Raw genomic sequence first — 23,099 nt, forward strand, 5'->3', positions numbered from 1 at the left:
ACGCTGCACAAGGAAGTTGCCAGAATAAACCTCTGGTGTGCTGGTGTTTCAGGTGCCACCCTGCTCCCAGGAAGAGCACAGAGGACAACCTGGCAAGCAAGAGAAGCGTGGGCAGGTTCGTAGGACCTCCACCAGCTACCTCCTGCTTTCCCAAATATTGCCTTTTCCCTTTAGGAAATCTGGAACCATAGAATGGCATCTGTCAAGCCGTAGGCACTTGAGAGTAAGCACCCATCAGAATAACTTACTGTCAAAAACAGGTACAAATTCATTTCATCCCACTTTGTGCCATATGCTGCTGTCAAAACTTCATGAACTGTTTAGGCAGCATGTTGGGACATTTTGACTAACTATGAGCAGAGCTATTTTTTTCATAGCTCTGTGTCATTGGTGTTTATAATTGGGTATTTCCCTGAACTTCCTTTGGTCTCTGAAAAGATAAGACTGTAGAAAGTGAAAACAGCTTTGAAAGGTGGGCACAGGCCAAACCTCTGGATTCACCCACCCCCATTTACTGTCCTGACAATGAACTGGAAATTGCACTGTACCACGTTGTTCAGGGACCAACTTTTCCTTCTATTTTAATGCTAATATTTGAAAGACAGGGTGATTTTTTTTTTTCCCTGTGATTTGATGAAAACCTTGAATTTTGGATCAGACTGGTAACCTGAATCTAAATCTCATTTTCTGCTGCTTGAGCCCAGCTGTTTTGTTCTCCTGACAAGAAAATTAGCTAGCACACCCTTCACTATAATAAGTGGGAAACAGACCACAGGATAGGTAAAGAACACATTTGCTGTTTTATTGGTGCCTTGCAGGGCAATAATACTGAAAAAGGGGAATGCAAAAGAAACAAAAAACCAAAAACCAAAAACAAAAACCCAGGACGGTGGCAACCCACATTGTATTTTTTTTAAAGAGTACATCAACTCCTGTTTTTTTTCATTTATTGTGGCATGAATGATAACATAAAACCAAAACATGAAAATATACAACTTATATTACACTATGTGTTATGAACAAAATATAAATCTATAACTCTATGTTATATTTACATAATTATTTCTTTTATTAAATTTCAAGTGAGATGGTAGGTTGCACATACTTTGTTTTAAGCTCCAGGCATTTGATTGTCTCTATTTCTTTTCTATTTTCATTTCTTATGTAAAATCCAAAACGTTAGAAGGAGTAAGAGCTTTAGAGCCAATGGAGCTATATAAATACTGTTTCAGCAAACCAGTGACAAAAAACACTGGGGAGTAGAGAAATCAGTCAGTAGAAAAAACGAACTTGACATGTTCTTCAATCTGGGAAACTGACAAGTTAAGATAAAGTTGAAAAAATGTAAATATAAACCAAGCTAAACAGCCAGCCCATGCCCTGTGAATTGAGGATACACTTGAATCCACATCTAGTGAATCACGCACAGTTCTCTGCAAAATGGAAGGTATGGTTCTACCGAGAAGTGGGCAGACAAAAAAACTTCCTATCCGATACATCATGCCCTTAAAACATAAGAAATACCATATAGTTGCCATTCATTCTAGCAGATGAATTCTTGCTAAGTAAGGTCTAGGTTTCCACGGAGTATAATTATTTTTGATGTTATGAACGTGATGTCAGAGGCTTCTTCGGGGACAATAACAGCTCATCTCTTTGGATTAAAAAGAAAAAGCTCTGAAAATGTGCTGTAAAAAGGTTAAAGACAATTTACTTTCTAAAAAATGATTTAATTAAAGAGAGTCTACTGCAGTAACCAAATCTTTGAAATAATGTCTTCGAAGAAAGAATTTCTTCCATATGCATTCGTAATAAGAGGATTTGGTTACAAAACTAATTAAATGCTATAATAATAGCTAGTGTTCTTTTCTGGGGGCCTGATTAATATAGCGGAACGGTTAAATAAAGATGTTAAATGCACTTAAAAATCCTATTTTACTAATATAAGGCATGAATAAATTGAAAAAGGATATACTCTGTGTTATTTAATTGAGCTTAGAAGCAAGTGCCTCAGTTTTTTTTTTTCTTCTTTCTTTTCCCCCTTTCCCCACTGCTGGCGGTGTTCTTTCGTAAGCTCGCAAGATGCACGGTGCAAGGGGCTCCCCCCCAGTTAGAAGGGGGTGTCCTGTATGCCCCACCCCAGGCAGCTCCCCAGGAGCACCCTCGCTCTCCAGGTTCCCAGGGGAAGAGGGAAACAGAGCCCGCCTTGGCATTAGGGCCTCGATGCTTCTAGGTTAATACGATCCTAATCTCTTCTAACCTGGTTTTTCTACATGCTCCAGGGCACAGAACCCAGGGAAAAAAAAAAAAAAAAAGAAAAAAGACAAGAAGATCTTTTTATAAATGCATGTTTTGCTTTGTTTGGTTTTTTTTTGTGGGTTTTGTTTTGTTTTGTTTTCCCTAAGAAATTAAAAAGGGACAAACAGGGCCTCGTTTTCAAATCTGGTCTTCTACTGCCGAAGGACACACAGGTGATCATCCTTGGACCCAAGAAAACATTAGCACAGGCTTTAAGTATTTTTCTGGTTTGGAACCCCAGAGCCGTTTTGCGGCTTTTTTTTTTTTTTTCTTTTTAACATTTTCCTCTTTTGGCCTTTTTTTTTTTTTTTTTTGCTTTTGTTTTTAACATTTCTGCATCGGTTTTCAAAAACACCCGAGAAAGCAGGAGGTGGAGTCTGCTAAAGCCACCCTGGGGGGGGAACCCCCAGCGTAGCCTCTCGGATGGAAATGTGTAGGGTGAGGAAACCGGCGTTCAGCTGAGCCCCAGCCCAGGCCGAGGGGGTGAGCAAAGCAGAGGGCTCTGGGAGAAGGTCCTGCTGGCCCAGCTCCTCCAGCACAGGAGCCACGCTGCCCACGGACACCGGGCTGCCTCCAGGAGCGGCTCCTGCAGCGCAGCCTGGAGTTCGGGGCTGAAACTCGGTCCTGCTGAAGCCAAAGAGCCTTGTTCCCATTGACCTCCCCGAGGCTGGCTTTCCAGCCCCCCTGCTCCAATCGCACCTGCCGCAGTGGCACCTACCTGGAGCTAAAACAAAGTATTCTGGTAGCCCAAAAGTGACACAATTAAAACCATAGAGAGTCTCTATAACGTGGTGGAAATCAAGCATCCAGCAAATGTGAGGTGAACCCACAAGAGTCAGAAGTAATTTGTTCACAAAGACAGGGAACAAATTTAAAAGTTAAAAAAAAAAAAAAAAAGGAGCAATTATCTGTTTTCACATTGTACATAATAATGATATAAAAACAACTGTCTATTTTTTTTTCCTTCTTATCCAAACAGAGTGCTTAAAAAAACTGGCTCTAGATGACTGGTGTAATTAAATAACTAAAATGAGTGATGAGAGAGCAGAAGTTAATTAAGATTGAAAACAACACTCCCATTAATTCACTCCATCATAATAAACATCAGAAGTTGACATGGCTGGGGCCAAAATTAAAATAAAAGAAAGAGAAATGGTGTGAGCAGAAGAAGAAGCGATTTGTTTTCATATGTATATATATATATATTTATATATATATAAAAAGGCAAGGTGGGGAGGGGTATCCATTTTAAATAGCCTAACAGCTTCATTTGCTGCACTGCCAAATTAGAACAGAATAAAATAAAGTTAAAAAGGGGGGGGTGTAAAATAAATTATACATAATTTACTAATCTGGGAACAGCTGACCATTATTATTATTATAATTACCATTACAACACTAGCAAGAAGAGGCAGTTCAACTGAAAAAAAAAACCCAACACAGTCATAAAATACAAACAAAAAGAACCCTCTTTGACATGGAGGATATGATCAGCTACTCCAAGCATAATTTCAGAGCAAATCTTCTGAGAGAGAGAAAATAGAAAATAATTTTTTGAGGCAGAGTTGGAAAACAAAACAGGGAAAAGAGGAGAAAAATAAAACAGATGTTGCAGAGTAAAACTATCACGTCCAAACTGCTCATTGGAATATTGTCCTAAGTCTTCAATGGCATTTGCTTGTTTGCTTTGCACGAGGTCTGCAGAAGTCAAGTTACACTTCAAGTGGGATTTCAAGAGGCAAAGAAAGGCATTCCCTCCCTTCCCGGTCTCTCCTTCTACCTGCCCCTTTCATCCTGCACCTGCCTGACTGCAGCGAGAGCTAAACTGCCTGATGAAGGGACCATTTGTAAAAGCAACGTTGCCAAATACTGATGACCAGGGTTCTGGTGACTGCTTGGGCTGGGATCTCACTGCCACTAAGATACACAGGGCTAATTTTACAAGTTAGAGGTGATGACAACAGCAATGGATCTCCCTCTGGGAGTAGGAATTTACCAGGAAATAACATAAATATAAAACTGGCATCCATCCCCAGTTGGAAAACCAACTCAGAGGAAGGTTTTTGCCTCAGTATGATCCTAAGACTTTCCTTTACAGGCAACAGAGCAGCTCTGGGATAGCTGCTGTTTGAAATTTGGAGTAGTATTTATGGTTGGTTGGTCAGTTTATCTAATGCTTCTGTCTTGCTACACAAACCAGGGTCCTCTTCTCCTACAGGAATATTACAGTGAGGAGATGAAAAGAAACTATAATTAATGTACATTTATATTCTTTTCCCCCCCCCCCAAAATAAAGCATGACATTCAATTACATTATCAGAAACGCAAACTTCTGCTCAGGATTAGACTTGTGTAATTCCACCTTCCTCACCTGGTTGTCATTGCCCAAGGAAGACAAAACTGCACAAGCAACATATCTAAGTGCTCTAGAACAACTCTGAAAATATTTTAGCACAGGAGAGTAATTTTTCGGTTGTGAGAGGCAGCAGCTGGGGAAACTCGGCACCACAATAGGTTTGGGTTCTTACATGCCCACTTTGAATATGGAAATCTCTTCGTAGCTATTAGTCTTCCTTCCTATACAAACATCCCACAGACAAAAAAAAAAAAGGATTTCTGCCAATGCAAAGGAGAAAAAAATGTCAGTTAAAAAAAAAAATTGCCTTTTGAATCAGAAATCAATTCAGCCACCCTGAAGGTATGAGTTCATCAAAACTGGACATGGTTGGTGGTAACCTAATCATGCTCAGCGAGGAAGTAACATTTCCAGTTGCCCTGTCCTGTGCAGAACAAGCCACATTTTGGACAAGCCTTTTTTATGTCATTTATTATGCCACTTGAAGTGTAAACTAAAAGCAAAGGCTCCTTACAGACCAAGTCATTTGGAGGGTGCAGGACTTCATTCTGGAACATGCTTTTTGCTCACAATAGTCCAAGATTATTCTTATTAGTACCATAAACACGCACACATGAAAATCCAAGACCATAAAATATTTTTTCTCTAAATTTCTTATGTCTCTCTCTCTCTCTCTCTTTTTTCACCTGAGAACGGCACCTACAGTTTCCTTTAAAAAGCAAAACCAAAACCAAAAATATATGTCTAATCTCACCAGCTGCTGGTATATCAGGTTCTTCGAGGGATTGTCTAAGATACAACACTGTCCTAACTTAAGACAGAGCAGAAAGCAAAGAAAAAGCAAAAGAAAAACAAAACAAGAAGAGAGCAACCTAAAAAAAAAGCAAATTGGACTAGTTCAGCGCTTTAGTACAAATTTGGCACTTGCTCAAAGACTCAGTATGGTGTGCAACTGATGAAGAGAAGTCCTCTCTTGAAAGGAAATAATTGCTTGTTGGGGTTAACAGAAACAGACTCCCCACTTCCCTCCTTGCCAGCCACGCGCACAGGCACGCACACACACGCGCACACACACACACACTTCTGACCCAGATTTGACAGGGAGGAGGGGGAGGAGGAGACAGAGGGGGGTTAAAAGGAATTTTATCTTTTTTCTTTTCCTGTCAGGTGCATTACCAAAAAAAAAAAAAAATTATTTCTCTTTAAACTGTAGCACAAAACAACAAAACACATTCACAAGCCACTTGTTGGCACTGTGTACCTGAGTGAGAATTTCTAGAACATTGTAGAACAAACAGCCATAAAGTTTATTTGAAAAAAAAATAATAATAATAAAAGGTCGACGGGTAAGACTTCAGTGCTTGGGTATAGCAGCTGAATTACTGGCATTATTTTACCCATAGCTTATATCATTCTGTTGTTGTTGTCGTCGTTGTCTTTGTTTCCTTTCTTCTGAGCCTTTTTTCTTCTGATGCAGGCTGATGTCTATTAGTCAGCTGATGTCCCAACTAGTTAAGACTAACAGTTAAAGTAACAGTCAGTGTATGAGAAAGTTAATGTGCTTGGCCACTGGCAAGGATAAACCAGATGGGGCTTTATTTATGTTTTTTTTCTTTTCTCCTTGAAGTCCTGTAGGTCGCGAGACACTTGGACCCCGATCAGTTGGCTTGCCCCGCAATGTGATTTTCACTGTCACTGCCATAGTCCGCATCGGGGTCATCCTCCTCCTCGTCGTATTCATCGTAGATTTCTCCATTGACGTCGTCGGTCTGCATCTCCTCCTTGATATGAGGCTCCTCGCCTTTGATGCCGTAAGTGCTCTGGATGACGGGCATCCCGGGCTCCGGGCTGCTGGACACGCTCGAGTGCTCCGAGGGCAGATGTGGGGAAGGCATTCCTGCCATGGCAATGGCTCCTGGGTAAACTACGCCCGCGGTGGCAATGGGGATCTGTGCTTGTTGCCTGCCACGGAGAAAAAGCAAAAGGATGTTTGAGTACTGGAAGGAGTAAAGGGAGGGCAAGATCAAAAGAAATTTGCAAGCCCGTAGCATATATTCTTGGGCATGCAGAGAAAGTCCCTAGATGGCCCATGCAAGACAGCCTTTATATCAATATTCCATCATCAACTGATGCTCTAGAAATGAACATCAAGCCCAAACCAACTTCACTGACAAAAAAAAAACTCTGTAAACATCTCTAGTTGTACCTACACTAGTTCCAGGTTGCCTGCTTGTGAGGCAAACTTCTTTTCTGGGTTAACTGGGTGTCCCAGGAGCTGCCAGTCAAAAATAAACTTCCTTGCAACTCTGGTCCAACTTAAAACCCATTCCTTTTAAATAATCCATTCTTGGGTAGGACTAGACATAAAGGTAACACATTGCCAGCAGCAGAGATGGAGCAAGGACTGGGTAAATTGCACAGGAATGGGGAGGTGCTGTGGGAAAATACCAAGGGATGAGGAGAAAGCAAGGCAGGACTCTCCAAAGAGACAATGCTTACTCCACATTCACTCAGAGACCTGGCTACTATTAGGGAGAGGAACAGTGAGCTCTCTGGGTTTACAGGTTGATCACTGAAGGCCTCCCACTGGAATGTGATAGTTTCCACTGGGAGTGGCCCTTGTGAAAAGCAGGCTCTTTGAAGGAAGATGGATAAAATTGGGAAAAGGCAGACTTAAAACGGAAGCAGGCATTATTTAAAAATAAATAAAAAGCAAGCAAGCAACATGAGCATTTGAGAAAATCCTCTACAGGATGCCTTTATACAGCGTCTAAGCCTTGGAAACCTGTCTGCAGTAATGAAAGAAGAATTATTCCAGGCCACAGAAATTCCCTTTGCATCAAGAACACTGGCTGTGTTATACTAGTGTTTGTTTCCCTGAGAAGCTTCAGAGTCCCAACAAGCCTAGAGGTTTAAAATTCATGCTCCTTTTGTTTCCTTGCTGCATGAAGTAATTCCATTGCAGTAATACTCTTCAGTACATGCTGCACATTGTAATGTCATCAGCGGTGTGTCCATCTGCACTGAAAAGCCTTGCCACAGGAGACAGGGCAGAGTCTCTTGAGATGAACATTCTTAATTAAGAATGAAGCCCTCCCCTGTTCCCCTGCCTGCCTGTGCCCTGGCTGTACAGTAAGCCTTGCACAGTACAGTGATCCTGAAAGACTTTCCACTGCCAAACAGCTTTACATTTGTTTGGAATCACTGCTGCATTTTCAGATACTTCCTGCCTGCCACTGGAGTGAGGCCTCCCTCCACACAGCCCTTATTTCTGTGTTCCTGAAACAAGTCAAAGTTGTCTCAGCTGAAGATACAGCTCTTAAAGTAGGGAGTGAATCTAATTTGCATTTTATTCTTAATTCAATAGAAAGACTTTTGTTTTCTGGAGTCAGCATTTCTGCAACAAGATTCAGCACACTTAAATTGCTTTTAATATTTAACAATAGGAACACTTTGCACTTAAATGGTGCTTTTCAGAGTGCTTTTCAAATATTAAATTATTTAAGAATGGTATTTTTCCACCTCTGTAGGATGTCCAGCCCAGAAGTTCTTGCAGCAGTCCTCAGATACTAATGTATAAGGGCTCTCAGCAGTCCAGTGAGGTGAGCTTGCCACGCTACCCACTGAAGATGAAGACACTGAGATAGGAAAGCATTAAAAAACACCCTTAAAAAGTCCTTCCCATCGTGATGCCTTCAGCATGCCCCAGCAGCCGGCACAGCCACAGTTCCTGTAAACCAAATCACTTATTGTGGTGCCCAGGCAGGAGCTGGGCTGGTGTTTATAAGTTTGCCCTAAATGACCTGTACTGGGGGATGCAACAGATGGGGAACTAAAACCAGGAACGCAACTGTAGTGCCATGACTGCTGGCATCACACACTGACCCCACTGCAGCCATGGGCCACTCTGTCAGTAGCTTTTATAGAGATTTCACCCCAGGTTCTATGCCCCTATGCCCCAGTGCAAATTATCTCCAGAAATGTCTTGATTTCAATGTCAGCCTTGTTTGGAAAGCTAAACAGTAAGCAGAATGTTACAAGGTTAATTTTTTTTCCCATGATGAGGCATGCATGTTAACCAGATAAGCAGTGTTTTGGGGGCTCTGTTGCCACCTATTCTTTTTCCAGAAGGCCCCCTCCTCTTTTTTTAATCTCTTGATGCCAAATGTTGGCTGACTTCCCTGTGTTTGTTTCAGTGCTTACCACTGGGATCACTGGACCTGCCAGCACCACAGGGTTAAGCAGCTCAAATTTCTCTGCTGAGCGGCTTATTATAACAATGCACACTGTAGCTGTTTTAAACACAGTCTGATGACACTTAGCAGTTGCTGGACAGATATTCTCTCCTTTATTGCTACTTCTAGCAATTAACTAGAGAGATGTGCTACTCAGTTAACATTAAAAGGATTCAAAATTCAGATGAACAGAACACAAATTTCATTATTTCAGAGGGTCGCTCTTGTTGCTGCTTTCGCTCTTTTTAAAACCACAGTGTAGGCTTTTACTTTTCAGGGGTGAATACAGAAATACTGTGGAATATTTGATTACTTCCAATTCTTTTTGATCTGCTGCAGCCAAAACCAAGGAAGGTTTCCTTCTCTGCAGAGGGCAAATACATGCTACTCTTCTAGGCAGATATTAATCTAATCATATCAAGCTGATCTATTACCTGTTTATCAGAACTGGTCTTCTTAAAATTTATGCTCAACACAAAGCATTTAGCTTACTGCTATAAGACACTCCCCAGTATAACAAATGCTGTCACAACGAACAACGCCGACAACTTCATGCCTGATATAAATTAACTGAGCCAAGTCCACATTCCAGCTCAAATAAAGTGTGTTCAGCAGTCCTTTCTGCAAACCACTTGTCACAGATCATACTGAATGCAAACTTGTAATTTTGGCTTTTGGATCATGAGGCACTACCACAGATTCATTCAGATATACTCTCTCAGGCCTCATAATAAAGTAATAGTTATAAGGCTTTATTATAGAAGACTTATGTTTCATTGGAAAATCTTAAGGTTGTTTTTTTTTTAATGATCAGAGTGGAAACGAGACACTTGGCTGAGGCTTTAAGATGAGCATATAGCAGAGCCAACAAAAAGATCCCTAACTGCCTAACTTCCGCCTGGAACACGTTGTTATAAAGTTTAAGCTTCATTTTCTGCTGGCAGTATCTAATGTTCCTGCCAATAAACGATAACATTTACCGCACCGAATTAACGATTCTCCCTGAATTTTTTTATTTTTTTTTTTTAATGAAAAGAGCAGTAGTTTTTAAAGGTCCCATACCCAACATTAAAATACTGCCTCATCTCCTGGCGTCTGTTGCGCATGATAGCCTTGTACTCGCCAATGCGTAGTTTTTTGCCATCTACAAGGCAGGTACGCTTCGGCCTCGGCTTGTATTTGTAGTCTGGGTATTTCTCCAGGTGCTGTTTGCTGAGTCGGGCCTGCTCCTCATAGTATGGCTGCTTCTCTAGGTTTGTCATAGCTTTCCAGCGAGATCCTGTCACCAAGGGAAAAAAAAAAAAAATTAAAAAAAAAAAAAAATGAGATTCTACTCATCCCCAAACACTGAAAGGCAGAGAAACAAGTAGGTCACCCAGAACAAGATACCTACGGTCATATCGCTTTGGGCTGGGAATCTGTCAGAGCTTCTAGACAGGGGTCAGGTCTTGTTTGTATTTTACTGGTAAACCTCTTGGTTATGGCCAGGAGGCAGAGAGATGGCACTTGAATTTTTTGCTTAATATTTTATTGAAATTTATCTACATTATAATGCCTTTCAGGTGGGAAGTAAAACCATTATCATGATAATGGGCAATCCCTGACACTTTGTTTTAGAAAACAAAGTCGCATATTTTAGAGGAATGTCCAAAGACCACTTAGTTACACAGAGTCTGCTCTGCTACGTCCTCACACTTTTACTTGGCCATGGGCCTGTTTTCACCTCCTGTCCAGAGGAGGCACCACTCCTGTGCTGCCATCTAGTCACTGTGATCCACCACGGCTGGATCAAGGCATGAACTTGGGACAGCTCATGTCCACAGCTTAACTGTTCATGACAAACACAGGATCTTTCTGGCTTCCAGGTTTGTGAGAAGTAGAATACGAAGTGATCGTAAATGCTATGCAGTCAGGTACAGGAGCCTGCAAAGAGCCTGAAGCAATGCCTCTAAAAGCTATAAACTATCCCATATGTCTCATCAGGGTTTTAACTCCAAGACCAAGTCCTGGGGAACGCTGCCAGCTCCAACTTATGGAATTTAGTGTGTGTCATGAAGGGAAGAGCACTGGGATACTGGCACAGGTCTGTGCAGAGTTGCACTACGGCTTCATGGCTGGCAGTCTTGTTTTCTGCCTATGTTAATGTGGATAATAGAGCTTAGGCATATAATGAGGACTTTGCAACTGTTTTCTAATACCTCCTGAAAGTTATAAACTAATATTTCTTAAAGGACATAAATATGAGAGTTGAAAGTAAAACTTCTTGAATCAGTTACCCTATTTTATTTTCCCATGAAATATGGAAGTGCTTCAGGCTAAGATACATTTCAAATAACAGGAATGATCCAAGCTGTGAAACATGTGGCCTAGAAGGAAAACTTTATTGGAAAATAGTCAATTTTCCCATTGGAAAGAAAGTTTGAATAGTTTGTCAATGTAATGGGTTCATAATGTCATATCTCATACTTTCTCTTGTTCTTCGTTTTTATGGTAACTCATACTGTACCTAGCTCATGCTATTACTCAGGCTGGTCTTAGCTCACTGTGCCCCCAAGACTGGCAATATAGAGAGCACAGTTACCCCTTCCCAGGAAAGAAAACAGTTTTATTCACTCTAGAAAGGCCTCTTCTGATTATTGACACCATCTCCCCCATTGCTCTTTGAATCTTTTCTCCAGAAGCCCAAACTGCAGCATGGAATAAAGGGCTGTTAGAGCCTGACCTCGCACCTAGAGATAAGTGACTTGTAAACCAGCGACGCCTTCATTCTGAAGACAATGAACATCTCTTTCTTAACAAGCACTGATTTGGAGTCAAAACTGTCATTTGTCATGATATTTACAACACCTAACATGCAGAGATCCCCCAGCTAGTCCTGGAATGGGAAGCAGTTTAATGACATTGTTATTAGCTTAGGCACAGCACCATACCAGCACGACTAGGTGGCTTCTAGGATTTGGACTGAAACTCCTGCACAGCTCTTCGTATGTCATACTGAGGTAGTGTCTGTACATGGGGATCTGTGGCTGTGCTCTGTATTACACAGAGCAGCAAAGCTCTGCGGACAGAATTGCAGTCAGCAGCCTTGTCTCCCGCAGAGAAATCATTCCAAGCTTTTTCTGGCAAAGAGAGCGGCTAGAAAAATTGACACCAACTTTCCACATATAGTACCTCCTAGATTTTGGGCTGAATGACACAGTGGTAAACCTGTGGAGATTGCCAAAGCACTGCACACCTCCTAATGCTGCAGAAGATGGAAACATAGATCAGGCCTGTGTTGAATGATGTTAAGAATTCAGGATAAAACAAGCAGGCTCCACTGGAAGATGCCCAGATGTGGTTCTGCTTTCAAATTCTACCTCACAGACACTGGTACACTGGTGTTTCAGCATACAAAGAAAATCATAGCAGCTAATCTAAAGCTAGAGTCCTCTAATCACAGACCTGCTGAAATCCTAGTGCCTTAGAAAACCTGCCCCAGCTTCTTTTCCTGCTGCTGAATCAGTTTTTATTTATGAATAGAAAAGTTGAAACCCTCAGTCTTTAAACAAATGTTGACATTTGCTTTATATGCTGTGAACGGATCTGCAGTGTAGGAACTCAGACATATTCTGAGATAGACAGGTGGACAGAAAGGTAGAAACTGAAGGCAGTTGTTGCAGAATTGCCATGAAACTGCTCTATTCCAGCACGGTTCCTCTTCTGCTGTGTTAGTTCACTTGCTGCAATCCTACACTCAGATCTGGGCAGGCAGATTCCTACCTCTTAATGTGAAAAGACCTGTAAATAGCGGGTGAAGTTAGGCAAACACACAAGTCTTTGCAGGCTCAGGGCCATAAAAAGTTAAATTTTGATGCATAATATTGGTACATACAGATACACATACAATATTTATACATAAATGTCATTTGTCATGTTTTCCCTGGCAGTTTCACCTCTCTTCCTAGAAAATTTTTAATAGCTGCCTTCTGCAGTGATACCTCCTCTTACTATGACTTCAGTGTTTTTACAAAATATACTAAATATAATTTACTAGTATGTTTTGAAGTATCATACATAATTAAACAAACAATGTCGTCAAATTTTAAAAAAGGGCACATTTTCTGTTGATAAACCCTTGTTATGTACATTTTATCATTTTCCCTTCTTAGTCACACACATAATCCAACCAGCTCTCTGACTGGTCTTAATCTGAAATTTTCAAAGTTTGAAGAATACATAACTCTGATCTTTGAATTTGAAGCCACAGTTCAAACTACGAATGAGTACTGCCAATCAACATACTAAAACTGGTTAAGAATACCTTATGTTTGGATGAAGTACATTTGTAATAGCTTTATCTGTCATTGTTTTTCATGTCTGTAAACACACACAGGCAGGCAGGGGTACCTATGCACAATGCCAAACCCAAGTCCAAACGAGGTATGATCAAAGAATCTTGAAAAATCTCTCTTTTTAAGGGAAGATTTACACTCTTGGGTGAGTTTTCCGCTCACCATCTGTGTTGGAAAGCTTTGAGTGGGTCAAGTATGCAAGGCTTTCTCCTTGACTATGAAAACAAGAACCCGTTCCCCTCCCTGGATGAATACATAATGACAAGCAAGATTCTTGCACAATTCTCTCTGATCTGGTGGCTGAAATATTTAGGGGGAAAAAAAACCCCAAACATTTACAAGACTTCAGTACCAAGCATGGTTTCTGTCCCCAAAGTGAGGTAGGGCAGTTAGAGCTGTGCTCACACAGCTGTGTGTGACTGTGAACACATCTGGAGAGGGCAAATATTAGAACCCAGGGCAGAAATGAGATGCCCTCATGTATGCACAGACACTTGTGTTCAGGCACACACCTGAGCATATTCAGAGCTCTGCCTGCATGTTCAGAGCTCTGCTTATCGCTGATTTTAAGCCAAGTTTCTCTGATAAGAATTTTCAGCTGTCTGCAATATTCTCTAACTTTTAGTCCATCAGACTGACATTTTTCGATCTGAGTACCTGATTCAGGCTGATTTTATGTTTAATAAATACCCTCACATACACAAACATTTGTATAATGTATAGGTATGTGTATAGGTTTGTATTCACACACTTACACATCCCGAGAGAATTTCTGAAGGCAGTGTTTAACTTCACTGTTTCCTAATATCTTCATGTAGATTTCTCAGTGAAATTAATTAAAATATTTACAAAGAGATCTAAACAATGCATTATTAAATTGATAGGGTCCAGCAGACCCACTTTAGCACTTTTTTAACAATTTACTAAAAAAAAATCATTATCCGCAAGTTTAAGTTGCAATGAACAGATGGATGACAAACGTATGCACAGATGAATTTAGTGACAAATCCGTGTATCTAATTTTTATGCTCCAAACATAATACCACAGTGTCAAACATAATCCCTAGAGAATTCTAGTGCTGGGAAGGGCACCTCCTCTCATTTTACTATAAAAATGACCCTCGATCAGTGAGAACTCTATCTAAGCTGCTCTCTGTGACAATGAGCTCTCTGACCTCAATGTGTAGCAGTGTTGCTGGAAAAATGGGAAGGAAAAATTGTGGCTTTCTAATAAGGAGACCCTGATACCTGGCTGAACTGTAAGCTTCTAGTTGCTCACCCTACGCCAGTTAACAGACAGCTCCCTGCTGACTTCAAAAAACTGGCCTTTTGCAGTTGAGGGAAGACCTTTGTAACGTTTCTGTCAAGAAGGAAGACGTCAGGACATCCCTCCCCGTTGCAGAAGTAGAATGAAAAAATTAAATGTGATGCTGGAAAGAAATAGAAACATCATCTCTCACTGCCTCAGACCTTGCTTTTCCCCATATCTGGCAGCAAAACAGAAAGAGTTTGGAGTCAGCTATACTGTCTGTCACCTCAACAGGATCTGTAATGAATTTGCACATTTTACTCCAACTACTGTATATCTAATCAGAAAAAGATGTCCCCATATCTTCCTGATCTAGTGCCAAATAGTAAAAGGTGATTCCTTATGTTAACAATTTCAGCAGAATGGCTTATTAAAACCAGATTTTAGGGTATTATAAAATGCTTAGAAGCCCTTTAAAATGTCAACCAGGATCCCCAGAGACTGCGTAAAATGTCAGCCCAGCTCAAGCGCCTGTTTTAAGCAGAATGAATTAGCAGCGTGCTGTCGGAGGTTGTTATCCAAAACAATCAGTTAAGAGGGAAAACATCAAGCTCTCTTTGTACTTTCTATATGAAAAGGGCCATTCAGAATGATCTTGTAGATTTCTGAAGCTGATTATTTAAAAACAGGTTTAACCAGGTCTACTCTCAATTTAGAAACAGACCAAAACTATTACTGCCCTGTCCTCTGGCTAATCACATCATACACCTCTGACCAGTATAATCCCTTTTAACCAGTATAAGGTTATTTTACCATCAACATAACCAATTTAGCCTTCTAATCCTGTTCCCATAACTAATCTAATCATCTTGTGCCACCCTTTAAATCACGGGTTAATATCATCACATCTGCCATCCGCAGCAATACATTCTGCCACTCCAACCAATTTATCTCATTTCCACTTGCCCCCTGCTAACTTTTCATAATACCACTCTCATCAACACAAGCCTCAAACCTCTGACCAGTCTAAACTCAGCCTATTTACCAGACCTGTAGCTGGTTAATGCTGCCATTACATTTCTTGAGTAGTCTGCAAAATCACTGAGACCTGCAGCCCAGGTAAACATGTTCTCAGCTTAGCCACTGGCCTGAGGGGTGCTTAGGTCCTGTAACAGTTTTTCTCAGTAAAAATTCAACATCTCTAATTTGGTCACAGATTATTTTTTTTTTATTTTTCTTTTTCTCCAGAACAGTGATTCATGGGACCTCAGAGAGCCTTATTAGTCACCTGCTTTATCATTCAGCATGTCACAGAGGGGTGACTTTGGACAGAACATGGTACTGAGAATCTGAGCAAGTAGTGAAAAGCTGGAAGACTATGGCATGAGATTCAGTAGATGACATTCATCACAAATATTGCTTGGAATCTAAAGAGCAGAGGATATGGAAACTAGATCCAATGTTTCTTTTTTTCTTAATTTCAGGGTTCTTATCAGACTATGAGAGAATGAAAAATCACCCACTGTAGAAGAAGACTCAATTCGAGAATCTAAGGGTGCACAAGTCCATGGGACCTGCATGTCCATGGGTCCTGAGATGCATCTGCAGGTCCTGAGGGAACTGACAGGTGAACTGGGGTTACACTGTTGCTGGACAAGGGAAGAGTGACCAACATCATCTACCCGGACTTGCGCAAAGCATTTTACACTGTCCCACATGACACCCTTATCTCTAAACTGGGAAGACGTGGATTTGATTTATGGACCCCTTGGTGGATAAATAATTGGTTGGATGGTCACACTCAAAGAGTTGTGTTCAGCAGCTTGATGTCCAAGTGGAGACAGAAAGTTCTATGGCACAAATCAAATAGTGTAGTGTGCTACCTCAGAGAAACTATATAGATGAAATATGTGGACAAATAAATGACAGCAATTATTTAGTGCTTGTTCAACAGCCTAATGAAATGAACTGGTTTTGTCTATTCAGTTCATGTTGTCAAACCAAAACTACCACCACAATCTCAGTAATTACAAAGACACAAGAAGATGTCAGGTTATGCTTAATGCATACTGCTGGGTAGCACAGTGGAAGCTCATATCCCTGTTGTCCTTGGTGCAGTGATGAAGCCGCACAATAGAGACACAGCACTTCCATTGTTTCAGGTGCTCGGCTCTATTAATTAAAAATATTTTTGAGTTTTGCTCTGAAAGAACAGTGCTCTATCACTCTTACCTAATATCTTGCTGATGTTGGAGTTGTGCATGTCAGGGAAGGCTTGAAGGATCTTCCTCCGTTCGTCTTTAGCCCACACCATGAATGCGTTCATTGGGCGTTTGATATGGGGTTCATTGCTGCCACGCCCTCTGGATTCCCGATAAATTCGAGACTCTGAGACTCCTGCACTTCCTAAAAAGAAAGAGAAAAACATTCCCAGCTTGTTTTTCATTATGCAGCTACCTCTGCCTTTAGTAACCCATGTCATTCAATGAGTCCATGTTCATAACAGGTTAATGTTAAATACATTGTATATTGTCTAGTTTAATTACTCTGTTAATTCTGTGTCACATCGTATAGTCCTGATGAAGAGTTTAGACTGTTTTTTTTCAATACAAAGCATTAAACAGCTTTTCTAAAATATGTTTTACTGCTCAATAACATAAAGCCTATATTTATCAATGTAGATTTACTTTTTACTTTCTTCCTTTCTTGCTTAGAGAATGCATATGTTACCCATCTTCTATCTCTTTTGTGAGAGAAAGGGAGTAATATATGGCAACATCAAGCATTTCTTCTTAAGCAATTCTCTAACTAGCAAAAAAATACTTACATATCTGCCTGTTTTTCTGCTGACATCTCCATAAGAATATATGCAATAGCAGAGAAACAAACAAACATTATGCTTGCTTTATCAAACCAATAAAGTTCCCACAGATTCAGAGCACGCAACACTTGTGGAGGATCAGGTCTATACTTCAGGGATTCCCTGTGTGATCTCACTTATAACACATATATTTGCCCTCTTTAGTCCCTTTTACTATCAGAAATGCATTCTTGGTCCCTTCTTGAGACCTTCAGCATACAGAGGGAAGGCTAAAAATCAACCTCCAGACTTAAAACGCCCCATGATGAATCACTTTTTCCTGCCTTCTTTCATAGCTGCTTATTGCTAACTGCTCACAGGCCTCCAAAGCACTTGGATTCTCCCCCAGATCCCGCTGATACGCACACACAAACCTGGAAATTAGGATAAGCCATTTGTACTGACCGTCAGAATCTCCACTCATGTTGAAATCCATCATTGCGTGGCTAAACTTTCCGTCTTCGCTCTGTTTTACTGCCAACTGCTGAGTCAGGGTCTCCAGTGTTGTTTTGTCCTATATGGGCAAGATGACGGGATTTGGATCAGGAAAATAATTAAACGTTGCAATCGCAAAGTTCATATGTAATTTAGAAGGTTGACAGGGAAGTTGGATAAGCATTCACAACAGTTTACTGAGCCAGGTATTTAACAATACATAATAATGTTTTTTCTGGAAGAGATATGGTTGCAGACTCTACTGTAAAGTCCTTTTTAAAACTTGCTTATTAGCTAGTGATGAGCAAACTCCATAGTGTTGAAAAGATTGGTTAGCTCGGCATGATAAAATTGGCTGCACATCTGAAGAATATTTCAACTCTCTGTGTCCCTGGGACTGCAAAGCTGGATTCGAAGTTTAGATGATACACACTCTTTTGCAATGTATTTATTGTTTTACTCTATTTCCAGCCTGCAATCAAAGTGCAGGGACATGCGTGACTTTCCCTTTTTTTTTTTTTTTTTTTTTTTTTAAAGCTGTATTTTAGGAAGCAACCCATAGGGAAAAAAAACACCCTGCAGTTCAAACTTATTCAGGCCTTGGGAAAGGGTCAGCCTGAATTAAGCACGATACTTGGGCAGCAGTTTGTGTTCTCGTCCAGACTGTTTTGCCCAACCCTACTAACACCCCGTCCGTCATTCATCTAGTCAGAACTAACTGTGAACCCTGGATTGCAACAGGCTAGTGTGTGCTGCCAATTAATCTGTCAGGCTGCAGTAGTGTCTAAAGACATTGCCAGAACAACATGCCAGGCCCATTAATTCCAATGTTCTCTTCAAAACACCTCGCTTCCCCCTGAATTGTTTGACTTTACAAATACAAAGGTGTTCCATTTTCCAACTGTTTTTGTTTTCCCAATGACTTTTGCTCATAAACATTCTATCTTCCTGACAATCATATGTTTAAAAATAAATCTTTCAGGGAAGCAATACTAACATTTCAAAATGTTAGGCACTGTGCCTTTTGCAAAGCTAAGAAAATGACATGATACAGCATGATAATAAAGTGGCTCCAGTCGAAAAAATTCTTTTGAGTTTCTTCCTGAAAGAAAGATCACTGTTTCCTTGCTCTGTTCCACTCCTGATGACTTTAAAAGATCAATAAACTAAAAAAAACGTTCAGATTTCACATGGCAACCAGAGACTTTGCAACTTCTATGTAGCCTAATAATGTCACTGGGTTATGTTACAGAAGAAAACAGAACAGAGAACAATGTGAATACAGAAATGCTTCCTGCGATGTGATGTCCCTGCATCTGCAATTCAAAGAATGGTTCAAATTCATGAAAGTCATTGAAGAAAGATTTTCTCGAGAGTGTTAGAAACAAGGCTAATCTGCTCAACTTTGTATGCTCACAGAGTTTAGGGAATATGAGGTTAACTTTCCTACTCCTCACATTCATTTTTGTTGCAGATCCCTTTCGCACTCCTGGTGCTCTGTCTATACCCTGACGCATCACCAGGGGAAGTGTGCAAGATGAGTTATCCTCTTGGTTTTTTCAGGAAAAGCTCATGCAGCAGAGTCAGCCTATCACAAGCAAAAGGGTTTCCATAACACTACCAGGCACAGAGATCCAGAAAGCTTGGAGAAGCTTCGAATAAGCACCTGAACTATTCAGGCATTTAGCTTTACCAAACTCTTTGATCTATTGGTTTTAACTCGGCTCTCATTTCCAAAGCAACCTGTCAGCAGTCAGAAAGTCAGGAGTAGGTTGACCTTGTACTTCTTCCAAATGGATCACAGATATATCATGGAAATCAACAGTTTTTCCTCAGGGGGGAAAAAAAAAATCTATTTACCATCAACTTCACAGTGCTAGAGTTCAACAATTTTTATGTCAGAAATCATTTTAAAACGCCACCACCAACCTAAAATGTAAAAGAACCTTTCCTCTTTTTGGGTATATCAAGGGGGAGGGGAGTTATTCTGTTGCAGACTTTTCTGGAATCACGCATAAACCTCTTAGAGAAACAGAGCCGAGAGCGCAAAGGGCACAGGTTTAACAGCTTTTCCTTTATGCAGTAAACGCAGCTCTCGAAGTCGGAGGCAGTTACATTCAGAACCACGCTCTGCCGACACGATCTGATTGAGTCTTAAGGTCAGCGAATACTCCGGCATGCTGTCTGCGAGGTACGCACCGCGCGCGGCTCGTTTATCAGAGTCTGACTTAACAAGCCTACAGATGCTCTGCCGCTATCCATCTTAGGCAAAGTTTTGCATTTTGAGGTACAGCCACATCAGATGAAGTGAGATGAGCACAGGCATGATGGAAGAGGGGCTGAGAGGGAATGCCAGATGAGTGCTGAGCTCCTGGGATGCTCTGCACGGCCCCACGCTTGGAGATGGCTCTCCGGAGAACTGAAACACGGGTGAGTGGGGAGACCACCCTTCTAACACAGGGACAATTTTACTCCCTGCTGCTTCAACGTAGGGAATGACAGTATAATTCAATCAGCAGTGATAAAGTGGCAGCCAAAAAGACTTTCTCCATGACGTTGCTGTTGAAACAGAGGAAGTCAAAGCAGTCAGCTGTACTTTTCTGTATTGATACTTAGAAATGTTTAAGTATAAAGGCATTAATAAGTCTGTTCTTTCCTGAGCCTCTGCAACTGCACTTTTCCTATGAGGAAAGGCTATGAGAGTTGGAATTGTTCAACAAGGAAAAGAGAAGGTTTTGTAGTGACCTAATTGTGGCCTTCCAGTACCTGAAGGGAGCCTACAAAAAAGATGGAGAGAGACAGTTTAGAAGGGCCTGGAGTGACAGGACAAAGGGGAATGGCTTCAAACTGAGAGAGAGTAGGTTTAGATTGGATATTAGGAAGAAATTCTTTACTGTGAGGGTGGTGAGGCACTGGCACAGGTTGCCCAGAGAAACTGCGGATGTCCCATCCCTGGAAGTGTTCAAGGACAGTTTAAATGGAGCTCTGAGCAACCTGGTCTAGCGGAAGGTGTCCCTGCTCATGGCAGGGGAGTTGCAAATAGATGATCTTTAAGATCCCTTCCAACCTAAGCATTAAAAGAAAAAAAAACAAATATCAAAAACCATCCACCCAAAAACCCCCTAAAAACAGAATTAGGAGAGCAGAAAGAGATCAGCAACACCCTGGTAGGATGCAAAAGCCTGACAATACATAAGCAGCATTGTGATTTCATGCCCTATGCTCTTTCCATTAAACACCCTGCAGCTTATTTTCCCCAATTCTGACGTACAGAAACACTTTTATAATTACAAAATATTCAAAAGGGGCTAAGCAACATTTCCATGTTGTTTTGCTTGAAAGCAGTTGGTTGATGACTTACTGCTTTTTTTTTGATGGAAGAACCTCCTACCTTTCCTACAGAGTCTTCCAGTTTATGAAGGAAGTATTTATGGAACCTCCAAAGAAACAAAGGAGAAACCTTTTTCTTCCCTGATCCCAAATAAACTGGCAACCTGCTGACATTGCTATCCCCAGCCTCCTCTCACAGAACCACAGAAAGGTTTGGGTTGGAAGCGACCTTAAAGATCAACTAGTTCCAACCCCCTCAACACGGACACCTACATAAGAACTTCAGAAAAGAATTTCACAATGATTTAAAGTTTATATAAAACTAGGATCTATTTATTATCACTATCTTAATTCAACAGCAAATTACATGTTCTCAAAACTGCCACCACTCCACTGTGTAAAGCTGAGGCACCATCCAGTGATAACAGGTGGGTTCAGAAGAACACCCCTTTGCTTCAGGTATGAAATGCTATTCATCCTGTGTAAAATGCACACGTCACATCTACTGCAGCCTAGCCCCAATATTTACAGAGAGAGCAGGCAAGGTTGGTCCAAACCTAGGAAAGTGGTGTGAAGAATTGCCTGTGAGACCTGCCAAAAATCAGACAGGACAAAGCAGTGAAAACAAACACCAAGGAACACTTCTGCTCTTGCAGGAGAATAAACACAGGAATCTCGCTAAAGATGAAGTGATTATTTTCCTTCTAAATTTCTGAATTTTGTACCAGACCTCAGAAGGCTGAAAGACATCCTATAAACATCTTTTTTCTCTATGAAGGACTTCAGCAGAAGTGAAATGTCTATCCTAATGGTCATTTCTATTGGACTGTGGGAGAGGCTCTCTGCAGGGGCAGCAAGAACTCTGTTGACTGGATCATTTAAAATTCTAATGGGCAAACCAGAGAAGATAATACTGTAGAGAGCAATCAAACCCACAATAGCCCAATTGTTTAAAGTATAAACAGAGAGGTTTCATCAATAGCCACAATGGGATGAGAAGTTCCTAAAACTTTATTAATCAAAGAAATTCATCTGTCAGAGAAGACTGATTTGTACCACAGCTCCTAGAAATGTTCTAATTATATTTAAAAGAACAATGAAAAACACATACACACATGGAATGTGTCATGTAGAAAAAAATATATAAAAAATGACTAAGCACCACAAGTCAGACTCAGTTTTGTGGTCAGCTGCAAAAGTTACTTGGCTCTCTGTCACGGATAGCTGTCATAGTTTAACAAAACATTGATCTAAAAATGACAAGAACTTGGTTGCAGTCTCTTTCATAGAAGAAACATAAAACAAGAAGAGTCAAAACATATGTAGAACAGCCTGACCATGTTTGCCAGAACTCCTCCCACTACTACACAAGAGTGAAGCAAAACCTTGGAAGGTCTGAGAAATAAAGACATTCTGATATATTTACCTACTCCCCTCCAGCCTCACCGCTCCCATCTTGTACTGGATCATGGTACCAAAGCTCAGGGTGCACCTGAGACCACGAACATGCCTCCACTCCTGAAGGACTCCACAGTTCTTCCAGAATACTGTGAATGGTGGGCATATGGCAACGGATCCCTCCTCCCCCTCTCTGAGACATCCTTTTGGCTGGGGTATTTGGCAAGCACTGACGGTACTCTGAACTCCGTTAGAATTGTATTTTGGCAAGAGCCGTTTTTCCGATTGCATAATTCAAGGTTAGCAGCTTCACTGAAGCAGTCCACTCTTCACTTTGCTACTCCCCCCACCCTACCCCCATTTCCCCTGACAGGAATATTTTTCCTCTCAGTTTGATGCCTGCAGAGAAACAGCCAGCGTGGAATTCCAGAGGAGGAGCGCTCAGGAGCATCACTTCACATTCCTGCTTTTCTTATCTCAAGTGAACTGAAAGGCCAAATGCATTTTTAGGGGAGCTCATGGGTTCTTCCACCTCAGAATTACAAACACACTGATGAACTGAGTGCCTGCTACCTTTGTTCCCTTCAGTGTCAATACATAAAAA

The 23,099-nt window shown here is 41.0% G+C and overlaps 1 protein-coding gene across 17 annotated transcripts in view; it reads right to left on the reverse strand.

Moving 5' to 3' along the window:
• Positions 1 to 777: 777 nt before the first annotated feature.
• The window catches only part of SOX5 (SRY-box transcription factor 5), a 636,847-nt gene continuing 614,525 nt past the window's right edge, over positions 778 to 23,099 (reverse strand). For all 17 annotated transcript variants that reach the window (XM_051784935.1, XM_051784934.1, XM_051784936.1 and 14 more), the window contains 4 exons: positions 17,738 to 17,846; positions 16,705 to 16,878; positions 9,952 to 10,168; positions 778 to 6,616 (listed from right to left, as the gene is read on the reverse strand). In XM_051784935.1, the coding sequence (XP_051640895.1) occupies positions 6,313 to 6,616; positions 9,952 to 10,168; positions 16,705 to 16,878; positions 17,738 to 17,846 (804 nt within the window). In that variant the 3' untranslated portion in view covers positions 778 to 6,312. The remainder of the gene's footprint in view (positions 6,617 to 9,951; positions 10,169 to 16,704; positions 16,879 to 17,737; positions 17,847 to 23,099) is intronic.

The sequence above is a fragment of the Manacus candei genome, unplaced genomic scaffold, assembly GCF_025592945.1.
Source record: "Manacus candei isolate 608988 ecotype Guabito, Panama unplaced genomic scaffold, ASM2559294v1 h1tg000018l, whole genome shotgun sequence".
Taxonomy (NCBI): Eukaryota; Metazoa; Chordata; class Aves; order Passeriformes; family Pipridae; genus Manacus; species Manacus candei.